This window comes from Triplophysa dalaica, chromosome 18 (genome assembly GCF_015846415.1).
Source record: "Triplophysa dalaica isolate WHDGS20190420 chromosome 18, ASM1584641v1, whole genome shotgun sequence".
Classification (NCBI taxonomy): Eukaryota; Metazoa; Chordata; class Actinopteri; order Cypriniformes; family Nemacheilidae; genus Triplophysa; species Triplophysa dalaica.
Window position 1 is genome coordinate 14,476,315 of NC_079559.1, and position 19,604 is coordinate 14,495,918.

At 37.0% G+C, this 19,604-nt stretch overlaps 3 protein-coding genes across 7 annotated transcripts in view; 2 read left to right on the plus strand and 1 right to left on the minus strand.

Moving 5' to 3' along the window:
• gpat2 (glycerol-3-phosphate acyltransferase 2, mitochondrial) overlaps window positions 1-5,947 on the plus strand; it is a 40,951-nt gene extending 35,004 nt beyond the window's left edge. For all 4 annotated transcript variants that reach the window (XM_056773080.1, XM_056773083.1, XM_056773082.1 and 1 more), the window contains 5 exons: window positions 629-754; window positions 2,633-2,753; window positions 2,871-2,939; window positions 5,227-5,282; window positions 5,503-5,947. In XM_056773080.1, coding sequence (XP_056629058.1) covers window positions 629-754; window positions 2,633-2,753; window positions 2,871-2,939; window positions 5,227-5,282; window positions 5,503-5,616 — 486 coding nt within the window. In that variant the 3' untranslated portion in view covers window positions 5,617-5,947. The remainder of the gene's footprint in view (window positions 1-628; window positions 755-2,632; window positions 2,754-2,870; window positions 2,940-5,226; window positions 5,283-5,502) is intronic.
• A 614-nt stretch (window positions 5,948-6,561) lies between these two features.
• fahd2a (fumarylacetoacetate hydrolase domain containing 2A) lies at window positions 6,562-12,724 on the minus strand. Of its 2 annotated transcripts, none has more exons than XM_056773086.1 (8): window positions 12,488-12,724; window positions 11,882-12,083; window positions 11,261-11,477; window positions 10,895-10,954; window positions 10,005-10,167; window positions 9,806-9,914; window positions 9,154-9,241; window positions 6,562-7,390 (listed from the first exon to the last, which is right to left on the minus strand). In XM_056773086.1, exons 2-8 carry the CDS (start codon window positions 12,049-12,051, stop codon window positions 7,328-7,330), a joined length of 870 nt encoding a protein of 289 aa, XP_056629064.1. In that variant the 5' UTR covers window positions 12,052-12,083; window positions 12,488-12,724; the 3' UTR covers window positions 6,562-7,327. The 2 variants fall into 2 exon arrangements, with proteins under 2 accessions (XP_056629064.1, XP_056629063.1); XM_056773085.1 differs by having other exon boundaries at window positions 11,882-12,144.
• On the plus strand, window positions 12,725-19,189 carry zgc:152830 (uncharacterized protein LOC767682 homolog). Its single transcript, XM_056773084.1, has 16 exons — window positions 12,725-12,864; window positions 13,407-13,448; window positions 15,328-15,418; window positions 15,508-15,656; window positions 15,840-15,948; window positions 16,066-16,187; window positions 16,273-16,372; window positions 16,454-16,529; window positions 17,389-17,474; window positions 17,554-17,658; window positions 17,738-17,813; window positions 17,896-18,014; window positions 18,138-18,221; window positions 18,399-18,456; window positions 18,530-18,711; window positions 18,930-19,189. The coding sequence occupies exons 1-16, from the start codon at window positions 12,854-12,856 to the stop codon at window positions 19,056-19,058; spliced, it is 1,539 nt and encodes a 512-aa protein (XP_056629062.1). The 5' UTR covers window positions 12,725-12,853; the 3' UTR covers window positions 19,059-19,189.
• Window positions 19,190-19,604: the final 415 nt, after the last annotated feature.

Here is a 19,604-nt window from a genome sequence, read left to right on the forward strand (position 1 = left end):
TTTATGTCCGTGTAAATTCATGATCATCCTGTCAGGGTTTATTCTGTGGTAACAACCGGCTGGATCTATATGATTTGTTACATAAAACATCCTTGTTTTCTGCACGTAATGTTTTTACTAAAATAACTTGCTCCTCTGAAATGACCTTGCTTTTGGACTTTTGTCACTAAGCCATGTTGTTTTCAAATCCCTCGTACAATCAATTCCCAGTGGCAAATTCTCAACAAAGCTGTGTTCTGCAAATTTTTCACCATCAAGATCACAAGAAAGAAACTGAATTCAGTGAGACGTGGCCAAAATGCTGTTTTTGCTCAATTGCCCAGAATGCAGCAGCCCTTTTAGACTAAATCTAATAGCGGAAAATAGGGTGCTCACCGACGCTCCAACCGCTCCGTCTCTGTCCCTCCGTAGTTTCCAGCTCACTGATTTTGGAAGCAAACAGTCAGAGAGGTGAAAGTTGACGGATTTGTTTCAGCGTTTCCTCTGTTGTTTAGAGCAAAGCTGGTATTTTTTTGTTTATCTAAGGGTCATTTCAACCCCAGACGGATTATTTGCCGTTTGTTTGTGCTTGTCTTTAGAGATGTGAAACTGTGTTTGTTTGTGTGCGTGCGTGTGTGTGTGTGTGTAGGTTCAGAGGGAGACACCAATGTGTGACTTCATGAAAAGACAGGGTGTGTTGTCATGGAGAACTTCAGACAACCCTGACCAGAGCAGTGATTCAGAATGCGACGAACCAGATGCACAATCGTATAAGGTACAAATGTCATAAACACACATAAAATAGTTAAGAGATCCTTTAAATGTTCATTTAATCAGCATTTCTGGATGTGTCTGTTGAAGACAAATGGAAACTGATATAAAATCAAGGATATCAGATTAAAAACAATTTTGCAACTGTTTCTAAATACATGTAAAAATCTGACTGTTGTATTGCTTAAAAGTGAATATGAAAAGTATTTGAAATCTGAAAAAATACAGAACATCTTATCTGTTATTTTGACCTGTTTAAGCAGTTTCATTTTCTGAAATAGAACAAATATATTTGGGAGAAGTATTGCTAGTAGTTCACAGAATAAAATAAAAATGATCATTTTACCTAAACACATAAAATATGAAAATAATTAAAAAGTGGTCTCTTATTTCTTCAATGGATATTCTGTATATATTTATTGTAGCTTTCCAGTAGTTTAGCCGGTAGAACATGACATAAGCAACGACAACGAGTCATGGGTTCGAATCCCTGGGAATGAATATACAGTATACAGAAAGAAATGAAGGTCTCAAAAGTATTACATTTAGTTCTTGTTTCATATTAATATTATATGTCTAGATTCGATATACTAACGTAATCCCACACAATTATAAGATCTAAAGTTCCAGCAAGATGAAACACTCGCAACTAAAACACACAAACACACCTCATTTATCATTTACACATATAGACAGACCAAAAAAATTGAGACAGACAGTTCAAAGCAGCTGTTCTTGAAGCAAGGCCCTGTCTGCTGTTTGGCATTTCTCAGTATCTGTGCACTGAATACAACACAAAAGAGAAGAATCAGTGGCAGGGAAAGTCAATATGGTGTGTTTTGAGGGGAGAGAGGCTGGCGTGTGTGATTCTGAGATGGATCAGAGCCTCAACAGAAAATGTCGGCTGTTGGGAGTGATGGTATAGAGCACTGCTTTAAGAGCTTGTTTTTGGTGTGTTGTTATTCTTTATTGAACTGTTGGAGCTTTTAATGTTTTTTTTCTGTTGTTAAGATGTTGTTAGCGGTACTTCACAAAGCATCAGTATTACTATTGATTTATTAAAGGGATAGTATGCCCAAAATGAAGTCTTTCATCATTTACTTATCCTCATGTGATTAAAAACCTGTACGACTTTCTTTCTTCTGCAGAACACAAAAGAAAATATTTTGAAAATGTTGGTAACAGAAAATTGTTGGTCCCCGTTGACTTGCATTGGTTTTGTGTCCAAACAAAGAAGTCAATGGGGACCAACGGTTTTTGGTTATCGAATTTTTTCTTAATATCTTTTGTGTTATGCAGAAGAAAATCACACAGGTTTAAAAAAAGCATTCTTGAAGCTCAGTGGTAAGAGCATTGCGTTAACAACCCAAGGTTGTGGGTTCGATCCCAGGGGATTGCATAGATGTAAGTATAAATGTATAGGATGATGGAATGTAAGTCGCTTTGGATAAATGTAAAATGTTAATGTATAATGACAGCAAGGTGAGACAACTATGACAGAATTGCAGGAACAGAACTAAAGGAGTTTTACTTTGTGTTTTCTCTCAAAAACTTACATTTAATCTTGATTGAATGCATGAATTACTAAAATAAAGTTATAACGGATGACTTTATTAAAAAAATATTTAGAAGTTTTTATTATTACTTTTACCATAGTTTTGGCCGTATTTGAGGGCTAAAAGGGTTCCCCATTCTGTAAATGTCATTGTAGGAATGCTTTAAAGAAGCACTTAATTTTAAGGGAAAATAATACAGAACTCAATTCTGAACACAACCAAAAATATCCAGTTTACTGTCTTATAAATAAAAACAGCATATTCTTTGCAGGTTGTCTCTCTTAGCTCCATCCTTCTGTTCACTCTGTTCTCTCTCTTCTTTCTAGTTGAGTCAGCCGTCTCAGTGCCCAGAAATGCTGTTTTTTCTCTGTAGTTTGCTGAGCGCCCAGCTGAGAGCTTTGTGCTGGACTTTAGAAAGCCTTCATTACCTCCCCTTACCCATCACAGGTCAGCACACGACCTCACACACACAAACTCTGACCTCTGTCCAAACAGTGATGTTACCCTATGTGTGCACCATGGTAGTTCATTAAGTGTTTATAATCTAAAAAATGTTTACCATAGAAACAGCCTGTGTGAGCCAACTGCATATGCACTTGAAGAACAGAGCTCAGCTGGAGAAAGTGCACTACGGTAAGAGGCACGAACACACGGTTCTCCATTTCCACTCATCATCATGAGGCTAAAGGATGTGCCAGAAACTCAGCAGCGAGTTCACTTCACATTATTTATTTTTTTATTCACTAACCTGCTCACATTATAGTTGAAAGGTGCTGAAATAGTGCTGTGCTGTATATCAGAGGTTTAACTTCCTTGCTATCGGCTTTTTCAGATTGTGTCCCAATATTCTGCATCTTTTGTCTGGCACAATTTATGTAGCGCTATATCTGTCTGTGATTCTTAAAAAGTAATGGTAACACAATAAATTTGTATTATTTAATGCATTAGCTAACATGAACTAATAATGAACAATACTTAAAAAGCATTGATTAATCTTAGTCCATGTTAATTTCATAATTTATCAATACATTTTCACAATCAAACATTGTAACCGTTAATGCACCATGAACTAACATGAATAATTGTATTGACATGAACTAACAATGAGCAATATAGTTTACAGCATGTATTACTATTTTAAGGTTATGTTAGCTAATGCATTTAATAAAGTTAACAAATACAACCTTGTGAAAAGTGTAACCAATGTTGTTTTAGAGGTGTTTTTCTTCTATTGACCAAAGCTGCAGTAGTTCATAAAATGATAAAGGGTATTGATGTCATATCCAAACAAGCCCTGCAGTCTATCCAAGAGCCCTCTCAGGTGCCTGGATTGCAATGATGGTGTAATGCTGAAAGATATAGAAATCTGATTTGTATGTAGTAAATCAAGCACGTATTGGAGACAGCATGCAAAAATGTTGCTGTTAGCAAGCACAAGAGATTATTTTATGAAATTGATAAATAACTGCTAAAGAGTCTTAAATGTTGTTATATTACCTGTGTAAATGAACTGGCTTCAGAGGAATCCCAAATGACCGTTTCCTCAGATTAACACATAGATTTTTTTATAAATAGCCTTCAGTTCATTTTCATAAATAGAAACCAACTTGTTAAAGCTCCAAAAAGAACACATATGGAACATTAAAGCAATCCAAATATCAACAGTGGGTTAATACAGTGCTTCCCAAACTGGGGGTCACAGATTTAGTTGCATTTTATGAAATATTGAAATGAATAATAGATTTTGTGCAATCAAACATCAGAAAAATAAGACCACCAACCAAAATATTTGATGTTTCCGTATTGTATAACTTAAATATGGTTTTGGTTTATTAACATTCTAAGTTTAAGATCTGGAAGTCATTATTTGGGAGGCTCCAAAGAGATGAGCTTTACACAAAGGGGGACTTCAAGTTTGAGAAACACTGGGTCAATAAATGTCTTCTGAAGTGAAACAAGAAAATCTACTAGAAACCTATTCATATTTGGGCTTATTGGCTCAATTCATTAAAATATTGCATTAACTCAAAATCTCCTTGTTTCTTGATGTTTCAGTTGATATTTTGTCAAGAACCAATGAGATTGTAAATTATCGACGTGTGGCCATATTTGAACTCTGGCTGTTATAGGTTTGTTTTGCTTTAGTTTTGCTCGAAATATTTCTCTCAAAAGTTTATTGCTTTGCTTCAGAAGACATATATTAACCCTCTAGTTATTTGGATTACTTTAATGATGGACGTGTGTGGGACCTAAATTAATTTGTTTATTGAAAAAACTTGGCAACACTTTACAATCAGTTTGTATTTATTAAAATTACCATTGACATTATTTGTGTTTAGTTCACAGCATTAAAGGAACAGGTTACCTAAAAATGAAAGTTCTGTCATCATTTACTCACCCTCAAACTCTGTATAATTTTTTTTCTGTTCTGATGAAAACCGAGAAAGATATTTTGAAGAATGCTTGTAACCTAACAGTTCTAGGACACAATTGACTACCATAGTAGGAACATTTGCCTTATACATTTCGTTGTTCTGTTGAAAACAAAAGAAGATATTTTGAAGTATGTAGGAAAGCAAACAATTCTGGGGCACTTTTGACTAGCATTGTCATTTTTTCCTACTGTGGTAGTAGAAGAACTTTTTGGTTAAATGTATTCTTTCTCTGTGTTCATCAGAACAATGACATCCATACAGATTTGAAACAACTCGAGGGTGAGAAATGAAGACAGAATTTTCTTTATTGGGTGAATATTCCTTTAATCTAGCAGTTGGTTTCAACAGGCTTTCAACTGATATTACTTGTTATATAGCTTCATGTTTTATATTTAATAACCCTGAGATCACACTGTTCTAGCATTATTAAATAACACTTCAAGACTAAAGTGTGTATTTAACATGTCTGTGTGAATGTTCTATAGAAAGCTCATCTATTGACTTGGTGAGAATGGCTCTTCGTACCTTCATTGATCTCGGGGTAAGTTGATTCTCTGCTGCATCTGCACTTCCTGATTAACTGTATATATACTGTACACACACCTTTCCGCGACCGCTAGTGCGTACCGCACACCTACAGAAGCCATACATAACACTCCAACCCAGATAAATGGGCCAGAGTGAAGTGTAGTATGTAGCAGGTGTTGTAATAAAAGACTCTTAATTTGCCCTCTCGGTAATAAATAACGTCTTTTCTACAGGTGTTGATTGAAGACACACAAGAAGATGTGTATCTAGACATCGGTCCCCTGTTCACTCAGTGTGAGAACAAAGAAAAGCTCTTGCAGTTTTTCTCCCAGTTTCTGTATAAATAGAAGAGTAATAGAGACAGCGGTCTCGACTGGGATACAACTAGAGGCTTTTCTGACCATGCTCTTCGGTTTAAATCCCTTTTGTTTATATGGTTTTATGCAGTTAATGTCTGCGTGTGAGTGTAGAGATGTTGTTTTAAGTTAATTGTACTTGGTTTAGTCATTGTTTAGAGAATTGACTATTTCGCTTTGAATAAAAGATTGAAAATGTTTTGTTAAAGACGAGCCGGTCAAATGAAAGCAGTTGTGTTAGGCCAAAAGTATATTCTTGTTTATTGACTCGGTTCATTTATAATGATGCTTTTGTTAAACTAAACTAAGTTTCTCATAATGACTCTGTTGCAGTGTGTCATGGCTTGATTTATGATGCACATTTTCCCATAAACATGCAACACAATTGTAGACATTCATTAGAAATGAATAATTCAGCTCTATGGCCGTTTCTTGACACAATAATGCAAACGTGTGTTTTCATGTAACATGATCACAGTTCTAATGGACTAACACGCTAAAGATCATTTTGAAGTATCTTTATATAGGGTAACATATACTGTAAGCGAGGGCCCTCGGGCATGTTTATTCCGAATAGAAAGACTAACAGACGGCTGTAGCGCAGAAGTGCTGAACAAGCTCTCCGGAGACAGATTCGATCCATGGACCCGCCACACACGCGGCTATCAATAACTCAGAGAACGCAGAGGTGCCTTGAGATGAACGGGACAGAGGAATGGAAAAATAATGGGGTGATTAACAAGAGATAGGATGGGTGGGGAAATAACAGCGCTATCTACCGCAGTCAGGGATCTCACTTGATATTCAACACTTTTCCCCTTGAAAATAAGCGATGGGCATCGGTTGACTCCAGTGAGTTAGCAGTTTCCCTGCTATGTTTGTGAACATGCTGAGACACATGGGAAATATGTGAAACGATGTCTTGCATCACAAGAATTTTGAAAGACTTGAATTTTTATTCTGGGAAACAAGCTTAGTTCAAACTACACAGAAATGAGGATGGCTAATGTGAACAATGTAGGTTAACAATGCCATCTGCTGGAGAATAGGATTGCATTCTGTATCACATTTTTAAAGGGATAATTCACCCCAAAATGAAAATTCTGTCATGAATTACTCTCTAGTTGTTTCAAATCTGTAAAAAGAAAGATATTTGGAAGAATGCTTGTAACCTAACCAAAATGTTCTTGGACCCCATTGACTATCATAGTAGGAAAAACAACAATTTTAGTCAAAAGTGCTCCAGAACTCTTACATTCTTCAAAATGTCTCATTTTGTGTTCAACAGAACATTTTTTTCTAATTTGGTAGTCAATAGGGTCCAAGAACTGTTTAGTTTTAAGTATTTTTCCAAATATCATTCTCGGTGTCCATCAGAACAAAGACATTCATATAGATTTAGAACAACTTGGGGTTGAGTAAATGATGACAGAATTGTTCATTTTTGGGTGAACTATCCCTTTAAGGCCAATTGCTGAATACATTAGATTCAAAAATAGGAGACGGTACAATGTACTTATAAGCCAGATTCAGTCAACATGTATAACTCGCAGATAAATCATAAATGTAAAACACAGCAAAATAAAAAAAATGTTTACATCCTATTGAAGTAGTTGAGATAATGGTGCAATTTTGAATGATATGATAATAGATATGAAGGCACTTAGGTTGATGTTTATAAAGGAACTATGAGATCTTCCAGTTACACCACTTGGTTCTTTATAGAGCCGATCTCATCAATCTGACACTCCACAACATCTCCTCTCTGTAACAGATCATTGAAGAATATTTAGTACAGTACACTGACTTTAACATGTTTAGATCATTTGGTCAAGAACATATCGCTGCTGTCCTCCTGAAACCACGTATCTCCATATTTCGTGATTTTTTGCCATGAATCATTTTTATTAGTCACCCTTTATGTTTTGTCTCTTGGTTTTGCGAATTTAAAAGTAGTTAATAAGTGCTTGTCAACTTTGACAACACAACATTTAATCATTAAAAACTAGTGTTTCTCCATTTCCTAAAAAACAGGTTTTGGAAGGACAGTGACGATATTTTAGCTTGTCACACAAAATGATAGTGAGTGACTTTACCCTGTAGGACACATATGCTTGCAAACCTCAGTGGAACAAACACATTTAACTGTGTCTAAAAACACAACAGTTTTCATAAGGATCTAACACCTGCCTGTTGTGTAAATTGCATTTATAATCACACAAGATTCATGTCAAAGTCAAGTTAACAAGCTAATGTTTGGTGTAAATGACGTGTGGTACTCCTGCTACCACACAGATGTTAATAAGATTTTTTTTTTTTAAAGGAACCGTTCACAGTGTCATCCTTTACTCAAAAGTTATCCAAATCTGTATAAATGTCTTTGTTCTGATGTACACAGAGAAAGATATTTGGAAGAATGATTGCAACCAAACAATTCTTGGTCACCATTGACTACCGAAGTAGGAAAAAAAACTTTAATTTCTTTGTCACAAGAGAAGATATTTTGAAGAATTTAGGTAAGCAACCCGTTCTGGGGCACCATTGACTACCATTGTCATTTTTCCTACTGTGGTAGTCAATGATGCCCAAGAACTGTTACAAGCATTCTTCCAAATATCTTTCTCTGTGTTCATAGGAAGAAATAAATGAACACCGATTTGGAACAACCTAAGGGTGAGTAAATGATGATAGAATTTTTATTTTTGGGTGAACTGTCCCTTTGATATGTTGTAAACCAAAGATCCCTCACTTGTACTTGAGCAAGACTCATTAAAAAGAGTGAGACTTTCTATAAAAAACTTTTTACGAACATTATTACATTGTATAACACATAAGAAATGCAGCTGTTTTTATCAAATTGTTAAGAAATGTCCTCAAAATCCAGAGAAGACATTAAAAAGCGTATATTTTATGTAAAAAGCCCTGGATCTTTATTCTAATGGTGGGTTTTAAAAATGAGAGTTAGCTGCTGCAGAACCTGTGAACTTGTTTTTTTATAACTTAACTACATCATATAAAAGGACTACAGCAAAAATATGTTGTTAGATACTGTAGCACTGTAGGATTTTTCACTATGATAAAAGAATGATCAAAACTATAAAAACACCTGGTAGCTCTGGATTGAGCTAATAGTAATAGAATAATAGCTAATAGAAAAATAGTAAGGTTGAAGTAGAGATGAAGAACAATAAAGGTTTGATTACATCTCTGTACTCTTCTGTTTGGTTTGTCTCATGTCCCTGTGTTTCATTCAATAAATCAGTTTGCACTCATGTCAATTTGCTGACCATCAAAAACCTTCATTTCGCATTTGTTGTAAAATACAAAATTATGACAACATCACCACAGCCATGAGAGGTGGTCACATGTTACCTGTCGTTCTAGATTAGATCTACTCTCATTGTGTTTTCATCGATCTGGCCCGACTGTAAAAGGTGTCAAGACATTGCCAGGTGCAGTGATTGTACGGTATGACGTTAACCCAGCTGTGTTGAAATATACACCCCATTTTTCTAAAGAAAAACTCGCCTTTAAAAAGACAGGTGGATTTCTAAAGACCCCCACACCTGGAGGTGTTCCGGTCAGAAACACGTCCCCTGGACAGAGAGTCACAAACCTGCCGGAGAGACCGCAGAAACAAAATGAAGTAACTATCGTAATGATGGTTTGAATGAATTCACTACAAATGCTTTACATATAATACATTTATGATTATACAGCTAAAAACCCATGTTGCAAACAAAATATTATACTTAACAACATTTATTTAATATAGGGCTGTCATACAAATAATCACGATCAATCGCATCCAGAATAAAAGTTTGTGTTTTCATAATATATGTCTGTGAATTGTGCATATTTTAATTTTGTATTTATAAACACATACACGTATACAAATGTGGGAAATATTTATCAATAATTAAAATTACATATAAATGCATGCATGTATGTGTCATTTAAATATAAAATAATATGCACAGTACATAGACATATAATATGTAAACACAAACTTTTATTCTGGATGCGATTAATCGTTAACAGCCCTGATATAATAAAAACTTTTGTTTACCTGTAATAATCATAAATCAACAAAACTAAAACTTTGTTTTTTTTAAAACTCCTGTGTCTGATAAATTTCAACCTGACCCCAAAAGATTAAAACCACAGTGGGTTTGCTTACCGTGAGACCCATGCCACCAGCTTCTGTGTCTGAAAGATCAGTTGACTGGTGTTACTGTCCTGAACTACAGCTCCATTCACCAGACAGCGGATACCCAGATTATGAACATCTGTATGAACAAGTGTCACATTAATCACTATTTTCCAAACACCACCTTCATACACACTTATTTCTTGAGTGTAATCCACTCTTAAAATACCTTTCAGTGATGCAGTGGTGACGATCGCTGGCCCGAGGGGACAAAATGTGTCAAATGTTTTACCCAGCAGCCATTGCTTCCCGTTCCTTCTCATCTGCCAATCCCGAGCGCTGACATCATTTGCTACTGTAAAACCTGCAACATAGGACAGGGCGTCTTCTTCCTGAGAGAAAAGACATTAGTTGATTTGTGATGATGCTAATGGAGTTATCAAATATTATTTGATATGAATAAGTGTAACATTTATACATTTTATAAATGTATTTATAAATAGTAACAATTCATTGTTGTTTTAAAACATATTTCTTATTGATATACAGACTTATTACATTTAGAAATGGCGAAAACATATTTCTTAGTGCATAACCAAATTTATATTAATATATGCACAATGCAAATCATGACTGAATAAATTGTAATAATCAGAAGTTGCATGTTTTAATGTTTCAAATTACTTTTGTAGACAAAAATATAATTGTGACAACATAGCAAGTTCTTCTTGGAAAACAAAATGTTGTCTAATTTACAAAATAAAACATTTAAATTGATTATTTCATGCACTTTGATTAGAAATGCATGGTCAATAATATACAACATAATGAGAGACATACAATAAAGATGATAATAGATAAATAAATAAGTTAAAAATAGAAAAACTTTCCAGGGTGAGGAAATGGCAAAAGTATGATTTAACACATTCTTTTGTTTTTATTTTTACAATTTTCTATATATTGTTTTTTTATTTCTTTTGGATGCGTTCAGTCACAACATAATTCCTATAGTTACAATTGTGATATTTCATATTTTTCCCACAACTCAAAATAATAGAGAACATATCAAATCTATCAATAAAACTTTTTTAAGGGTAGTATGTATATTTATTAATTTACCTTAATATGCTTTCCTTTTCGTCCAATCACGAAGGCCAACTCCACCTCCCAGTCCACTTCCTGTGAATGTAGTCATTTTGCACAACTTGTATTAAATTCAAGCTATCCACAATATCAATTCACGCATTCCCAAGGAATCCAACCCATCATATTGCTGTCGCTAGAGTTTAAATCAGCTAAAGTTTGCACGTAACATATTTTGAAGTCATAAACATGTTTACACTACAAAATCTGTGACTCATTTAAGTGTAAGAAATCTCTCAGCTGAGTAAATATAAGTTTGTTATTCAATAGTATCTGGTGTCAGTTTTTGGGGTATGTGAGTCCATCTATCTGTATGAAACTGTATTAAGTTTCAGTGCTCACCGTACTCTCCTCTGGTAGTATTATATCATCAAAAGGACCAGTGATGGTGGAGGGGAACTTGCTGAATATAATGGGCTCTTTTGGAATCGGGGCGTTCTGCTCCAGACAGTGGTCTCTGTAGTTCATACCCACACACACCACCTTCTCCGGGCGAGTGACTGGCGCGAGCAACCTGATATCTGACCGTGGCACGACACACTGACCGCTAGACAAAGCCCTTAGAGAAATACAAAGATGAATTGGAGATGTGTCTTTTACAATAATGAGTTATTCTCAAATGTTTGCAATTTAAAGCAGGCATTGACAGCATGCATTCTCAAAGACGGCCCATAAATCATTCCTATTATTCAGTGTGTAGCTCATACAGGCATGAAAACATCTCATTGCTATATTGGTGAATTATGTAGTACATGTCATGAATGGGATCATTCTGAATAATTCAACGCTGATAAGGCGGATAAATACCAATGTAATTTGGAGCAAGTCCAGTGTTCAATTTGGGACACCTTAAGTACTAGACCAGAAGTGCCCATTTTTATATTTATTTCCCCATAATGTGTTTTTATATCATGGGACTGAAGTGTTTGAAGTTTTGTGGTTTGTCACACTTCATTCTCATACCTCTCAGCACAATCCATTCCACTTTGCCCCATCTCTAGAAACTCTCTCATTGTGGAAGGTATTGAGGGGTCAAAATCTTTCAGATCAATGACCCCCTGACCTCCTGCTTGCTCCACCCCGACTCTGACACGCCCCTCATCTCCTGCATGGCAGAACTGGACTAGTCTCATGGTGGCTGAGCTTGTGGCTCTTCTTATTGTCCCTGTACAGAACACAGCATTGAATCTCCTCAAACTGAGCAGTGAGCCACACAGCAGTCTCATCTATTAAGAGACAAGGAGAAAAGGAAAAAGAGGTGGACGGACATAAGCAGTGAAAGAAGACAAACAGGGTGCAGCAGTTAAACAGAAAACAAGATTGGAAGAGCACGAACACATCAGCAGTTTTTATCTTCTTTTTCAACGGGTCAGCAGTAATCGCCGATTGCTCAAGAAAACCTTATCGGTTGAAACTACATTATCGTGCACGCAGATAAGAAATCACGTATGGAGTCCCTGCAAAAACGCAACCCTGTTACATGTTATCGGTGCAAAAACACAATGATTTTGATCAAACTCACATACAATTTACAAACAATCTCTGTCTGAAATAGAAACTGGCACTCACTGCAACAACACCAATATAATCCAACTAAAATAACACGATCTTTGGCCTCTGATCCATGTACGCGTTCACGCGCTTTCGTCACCACTCTCTATCACTTCCTGTTTTGCTTGTGTAGCGTTAGTTGAAGAAAGTGCTCGTGCACATCATTTTACGGCTTTATGTTTTAAAAGGGCCATTCTCAGATGTAGCTATTACGTTCTTAACATAAAGAGTGAACTCATCCCATAGTTGCGCAGTTTGCACATGTTTTATTGAATGGCTGTGTATAAAAAAAAACCACAACTTCAGAGAGCACGTGATAAAAGAGGTCATATGACTTGTGTCAGCTGACAGTGGGATTTCTTTTCAGGGGAAGCGCGAGTTAGGATGTCTGTAAGGTAACGTGGGTTACTTGTTATATTAAATTTATCAAATCGCTTTTGTTAAAATGCGTCTGATCCTCGCTGCGCTTTTTGATGAATGCATCGTGGTTGATTTTGTTCAAATGCATTGCTTTTAAAGAAAAGAATAGCTTGTACATTGCTTATCGAATCAAGTCTGTAAGGCTTTATATTATATAAAGATGATTTACGGTTGTGCTCTATTTCTAGATCGCTTATGAAAACAAGCACAATATGTTCTGTAAGTTTTATGATTCTGTATGAAACATTCACATCATTCTGAGATGAATCGCCAGTTTTAGCAAACTCATGACGTTCGAGCTCGAGTACATTATTAAATCAGATAATTGACATTTTTGTATAACTGTCATTAAATGTTATGTTCAATGTGTAATTTTCATTTTTTTTTCATTTGCGTTCTCTTTTTCTTTGCAAAATGCGGTCTTCAGCTGCAGATTGCATACAGGCAAATTTTGTCCGAATATTTACAAAAAATCATAATTTCTCTCTTGCGCTCTTCCTTTGTTTCTTTCATCCAGTATCCAGCCCATCGAGTCGACCACTGACTGCAAGGATCAGAAGTGAGTGAATCAAGACCCTTTACAAAATGAACTTTAGCCATTTAGACAAGCGAGCCTTACTTCTGCTCCGGCTTATACTGAGCACCAGCCTTATTTCACTAAACTAAAATAAACTAAACTAAACTAAACTAAACTAAACTAAACTAAACCATCAATGTGTAAACTTATTAGAGCAAAACTGCTCTCTCTCTCTCTCTCTCTCCCCCCCTTTCTCTCTCTCTCTCTCCCCCCCCTTTCTCTCTCTCTCTTCCCCCTTTCTCTCTCTCTCTCTCCCCCCTTTCCCTCTCTCTCTCTCTCTCTCTCTCTCTCTCTCTCTCTCTCTCTCCCCTTTCCCTCTATCTCTCTATCTCTCCCACTTTCCCTCTCTCTCTCTCTCTCTCTTTCCCCCCCTTTCCCTCTCTCTCTCTCTCTCTCTCCCCCCTTTCCCTCTCTCTCTCTCTCTCCCCCCTTTCCCTCTCTCTCTCTCTCTCTCTCTCTCCCCCCCTTTCCCTCTCTCTCTCTCTCTCTCTCTCTTTCCCCCCCTTTCCCTCTCTCTCTCTCTCTCTCTCTCTCTCTCTCTCTCTCTCTCCCCCTTTCCCTCTCTCTCTCTCTCTCTCCCCCTTTCCCTCTCTCTCTCTCTCTCTCTCTCTCTCCCCCTTTCCCTCTCTCTCTCTCTCTCTCTCTCTCTCTCTCTCTCTCCCCCTTTCCCTCTCTCTCTCTCTCTCTCTCTTCCCCCCCTTTCCCTCTCTCTCTCTCTCCCCATTTCCCTCTCTCTCTCTCTCTCCCCCTTTCCCTCTCTCTCTCTCCCCGCTTTCCCTCATTCTCTCTCTCTCTTTCTCTCTCTCTCTGAAATTTGGACTTAACACTGTGTTATCTGACCTTTAACTGCACTGATGTGTACAGTTTATTGTCTTATAAGCACACAAGGTGCTAATATTACATTTTTGCCACATTTGCTTTCGTTATTGTTTGTATGTACTTGTATTATTTTATAGATGCATTTATAGTTGTATTGTGTGTTATTAAGGCCAGGTTTCAGGCTGAAAGCTGGTCCCACACTAAAATAAATGTTTGAGCTGTTTTATCTGAAAATTCTTGCTTTGACATATTTTAAAATATGTCATTGTTTTGTCTCAATATGCACAATATGTTTTTTCTATTAAAGCAACTTAAATATACAAATTTAACTATGGCTGTCTGTGAAACCAGCGCTTTTATGCATCTATACATTGGTGATCTAATAAAATACTTGGCATCCTAGATGGTGTAAATAATACATGTTAAAAGTTTCAGAAGACATGACTATTACTGACCCTTAAAGGGATAGTTTGCCCAAAAATGAAAATTCTGTCATCATTTACTCTCCTTTGAGTTGTTCCAAACCTGAATAAACTATTACTAAAATATTTCTAAAAGATATTTGAAAGAATGTCAGTAACCAAACAGTTCTCATCCCTCATTTACTTCCATAGTGGTGCAAATAAATACTATGGGAGTCAGTAAGGAATGAGATCTGTTTGGCTACTTAAATTCTTCCAAATATCATCCTTTGTGTTCAGCAGAACAATGAAGTTTATACAGGTTTGAAACAATCCGAAGGTGAGTAAATGATGACAGAATTTTCATTTTTGGGTGAGCTATCCCTTTAAGAAATGGATCTTAAGAATAGATTTTTATTCTGCAACATAACTTATGTCAGATATAAAATTTTTGATTGTCATTAAATCATTCTTGTATAAATGTGAGACCTGTATTATGTTGTTGTTAGATTTATTGTTTAAAGTTCTGTAACTATTGGTAAATGATCACGGCACTGTTTGAACAGGATTAGTCAAGCAACTTTGTTTTAACTTGTAAAAAAAATTGCTGATTGATTTTAATTTTTCCCTTTTTTTCTCAGTTTTGATGGCATTATCGTCATAGGCCATACTTTTGACCAGCTCCCTAATGAGCTCGAGTGTTTAAAAGCGCCCTTGCAGGACTACAGTGCAGTAAGTTCACATCCACAAACACACTTAAACAACCTCTGTTCCAATGTGTATTGATTTATTGCATACTACTATCACTCTTTAACACTAAGGTGGACTGTGGTTTGGGGGAAGAAGTTGTGGTCATCAAGGTTCCTGGTCTCCCTGGAAACCGTTTGGTATTTGCCTCCACTGGTCCAGTGAACCGGGATTATGATGATGTCAGGCGGTTCAGCGATGCTGCCAGTAATGGCATTAAAAGGTACCTGTGCAAACATATTGCATATGGCGTGACGCTTTCGTTTGTAATGATCAATTTTACACCCTGCGAAAAGAACATGTTGTTCCTTTTCCCCCTTGGTGCGCTGTGCTTTTAAAACCCGTTTCTCCACTTTGAAGAGCAGCTCGGTTTCACTTCTTTAATCTATGTTGTTTTTTGCCATAGGGCAATAAAAGCTGGCGTTCAGCGCCCCCTGCTGGTGTGTCCTCCACATAACAGCTATGCAAGAAACACCCTAGCGGCTGTGCTGGGAGCCCTGCAAGCTCTATATGTGGTGAGTAGCATTTCTTTTTAGTTTGTTACGCCCAGAGTCAACATAAAATTGACTGGTCTCATTATGCGCTTTTTAAATAATTGTTCATTTGTGTAAAGTTATATTTCGTCTCCTCAGCCACTTGAGGTAAGAGAACAGAAGTCAACCCTTCATAAAGTCTCTACACTGGGCATCTGGGTGAAGAATCAGCAGCAGGGAAAAGAAATCGTGGAGCTGGCCTCTGCCCTGGAGAGCGGGAGGTACTGGAGGATTTTGTTAAGCATTTCAATAAAAATTGACCTTAGAATTCATCTCGGTCTAATATAAGCAACTTTGTTTGTGTAGATACGTTTATCGGGATATTGGCGGCTCCGACCCGGAGCGTATGGCAGCTCCTCGTGTAGCCGAGTATGTCCAAGCCGTCTTTAAGGACAGTCTTGTAAAAGTGAGTCTCTGAAGCTACATGTCACCGTTTCTCATCTCAGTAAGAATTTAAATGCCGTATTCATCATGATCTCTTTCTCAGGTGACCGTCTTAAGTGATTTGAAAACTCTGGAGAAAGAATATCCATGTTTGGCAGCGGTCAACCGATGTGCTAACAGTAAGAGAATGTTAATCGCCAGGAATGTTTAGGCTGATATTGCAAAACATTAGAATCAAGAGCAGACCCCACAAGACTAAGCCCCTTTGATCAATGCCAAGAACCAGAATGTCCCTTTTAACCCCTTCCTTGACAATGTTTCTTGATAAAATTGTCATCAATTTTCGCAAAACTTTAATTCCCACCCAAATATTTTCTTCTATGAATATATGAACATACATTATATTAAGGGCCAGATTTAAGATATGCAATGACAAGCGCAAACACATAGCGTAATTCGTTTAAATACTCTCCTCCCATAAAGTTTGCGTCCGAAGAGAAAACTCCTACAAATGCTTATCCAATAAGATCATTCACAAAAAAATATTTCCAGCTCTAATTTTCTCTGCATGTCTTTAGTAAATGCCGACATTAGTTTTTTATGCAAATTTGGACCTTAATGACAGAACAGCACTTCTGTTTTTAAACAAACCAGAAACATTATTCTACATTATTTTTTTATCTTTTCCCGAATCTGTGTAGGTTTATTCAAAAATACATCATCTGAACAATTAATGTGTTTTGTGTAAAGATCCGATTTAGAACGGTTATCAAAACATAGAGAATTGGCTTGTTGTTGGATCTGCAAATGCTGTACTCTTTTAGAAGACGTATAACAGCACCCCCTACTGTGTAACTGTGAAATCACGGGCTGCTGGATGAACTCATGAAGTCTTGTCATAAATGTTGGAGAAAACTTGTAAAGAGTTTTTTTCTTTGACTGTATTGTAAAGTGGCATGTACAACTTTAAACATAAATTATCAAAATCGTTCAGATTACTTTAATGTCGTACATCAACGTTTGATCTCTCCGCCTCAGCTGTGCCACGTCATCAGGCCAGAGTCATCAAACTGCTGTACTCCGGTGAAGGACCCATTCAACAGACTCTTATGGTGGTTGGCAAGGTGAGTTTATGATTAACTCTATCTATACACATGCCATAGAGCTGGATTTGCAGGTGAGACCCGTGTTGTTATGTTGCAGGGCATTACGTATGACACTGGTGGAGCTGACATCAAAGCTGGTGGCATCATGGCTGGGATGCACAGAGATAAATGTGGCTCTGCTGCTGTTGCTGGCTTCTTTCAGGTACTGCTCTATACTCAATCAGTTGCCTGCTCACATTGCTGATCAATCATTGGTTTTGTGTTATGCATGTATATTGCAGATCTTAGCCAAACTGAAGCCAAAACACCTGAAGGTTGTGGGTGCGATGGCCATGGTGCGGAACAGTGTCGGGTCTGGTAAGCAACTTGTGCTTTTGTGTGTAGCATTGCTTTGGATAAAAGCCTTCTCTCTGGATAACTTTTTAATTACTTTTGGCAGATTGTTATGTCGCAGATGAGTTGGTAGTGTCTCGTGCCGGTCGTAGCATCCGTGTTGGAAACACAGATGCTGAAGGAAGGATGGTCATGGTGGACCTGCTTTGTGAGATGAAAGAGCAGGTACACAACTACATTTACACCAGTACAATAACTCTTCTTAATATGGTAAATTATGCATCGCTGTTTTAAGATTGAAAAGGTTTCTGTTATAAGAAATCAAATTTCTCTTTGAAATGCATCTAGGCTGTGCGGGAGGTGTCTCCTCATCTCTTTACCATTGCCACTCTGACAGGACACGCTATCAGAGCCATGGGACCTAACTACTCGGTGAGTAAATAAACACACTTCAGAAAATCTACTTGGGTGGGCATTAAAAAAAAATCTTGCGTGCTTGGATGAAAAAAATGGATAAAGGATAAGGTGTATGTGCTATATCTTCTTAAGGTAGAAAACAGACACGATCTCACATCAGTTCTTGGCATCTGTTCCACTTTCTCTGTGTAGATTATTATGGATAATGGCCCTGCTCACCGGTCTGAAAATGCGCGGCAGTGGCAGAAGGGTATGTATTATGGGGATTTTCCTTGCTTCCAAAAACGCAGCTTCAGTTTTGGTAATCTGTGTGTGTGTGACAGCGGGAGAGGTTCTTGGAGACTTGTTTGAGGTGTCCACCATTCGCCGGGAGGACTACAGGTTTCACAAGGGGAAGTCTGAGTATGAAGAAATCCTGCAGGCAAACAATCTGCCCTCTTCTGCAACACCACGTGGACATCAGACACCTGCTGCCTTTCTCATCATGGCCTCTGGACTGGATAAGGTAGACAAATACAAACTCGTGTAGAGCTCCTCCCGACGAAAAAATGCCAGGTTTTATGGTTTTAGGTTTTATGCTGTGCTTCATGATTGCCTTTAAATTAAACGGGCAATACACATAGTAACAAATAAAAAATGCATTCAGGATGCTTTGTTGATGTTCATTCTATTGAGGTGTTGAGGTACATCTGTTATTTCAAATTGTTTATCTTTGTCTTAAAGCATGGAGTGGACTCCGATAAACCTCTGCCATATTCCCATATTGACATTGCTGGATCCAGCGGTCCATTCCCTGGTGTGCCAACAGGTGCTCCTATCCTTGCCATGGCGACAAAGTACCTACAGCTCTAAAAACAGTGTCTATCCAATGATTTTTTAATAACCAATCAGTTATCTACTCCATTTCTTGTATTTTTTCCAGTCTTGTCAAATACATTTGACAAAGTGTATTGATGTAAGGTAAATAAAGACATTTGTGTCTACCCTGTGAACATTCTCATTTTTGCATCCTTTAAGGAACACATTTATTTATGCATTTAAAGGCCCCTAATGTAATTTAATCACAATTTTGCCTCAAAAATGTTGCCTCAGAAAAAAATAAAACTGTCTTAAACTAAAATAAAATAAACATTAATCTTATATAGAAACATAAAAAATAAACAAATTTAATGACAATATAAAAGCTATTAAAAACTGTAACAACTATGTTCCAAGTCAGCATGTGATTAACATTATTTTTTTAGCCTTATAGTTTTCTGATATATTGTTCACTTATTTTTGGACATTTGTATGTTATTACAGCACTTGTATAAAGTTATCACGCCATTGGTTCCTTTGAATCAAAATCACCTTTCTTTAATTCTAACTAGTAATGCCAGGAGAGCCAGTACAGAATCC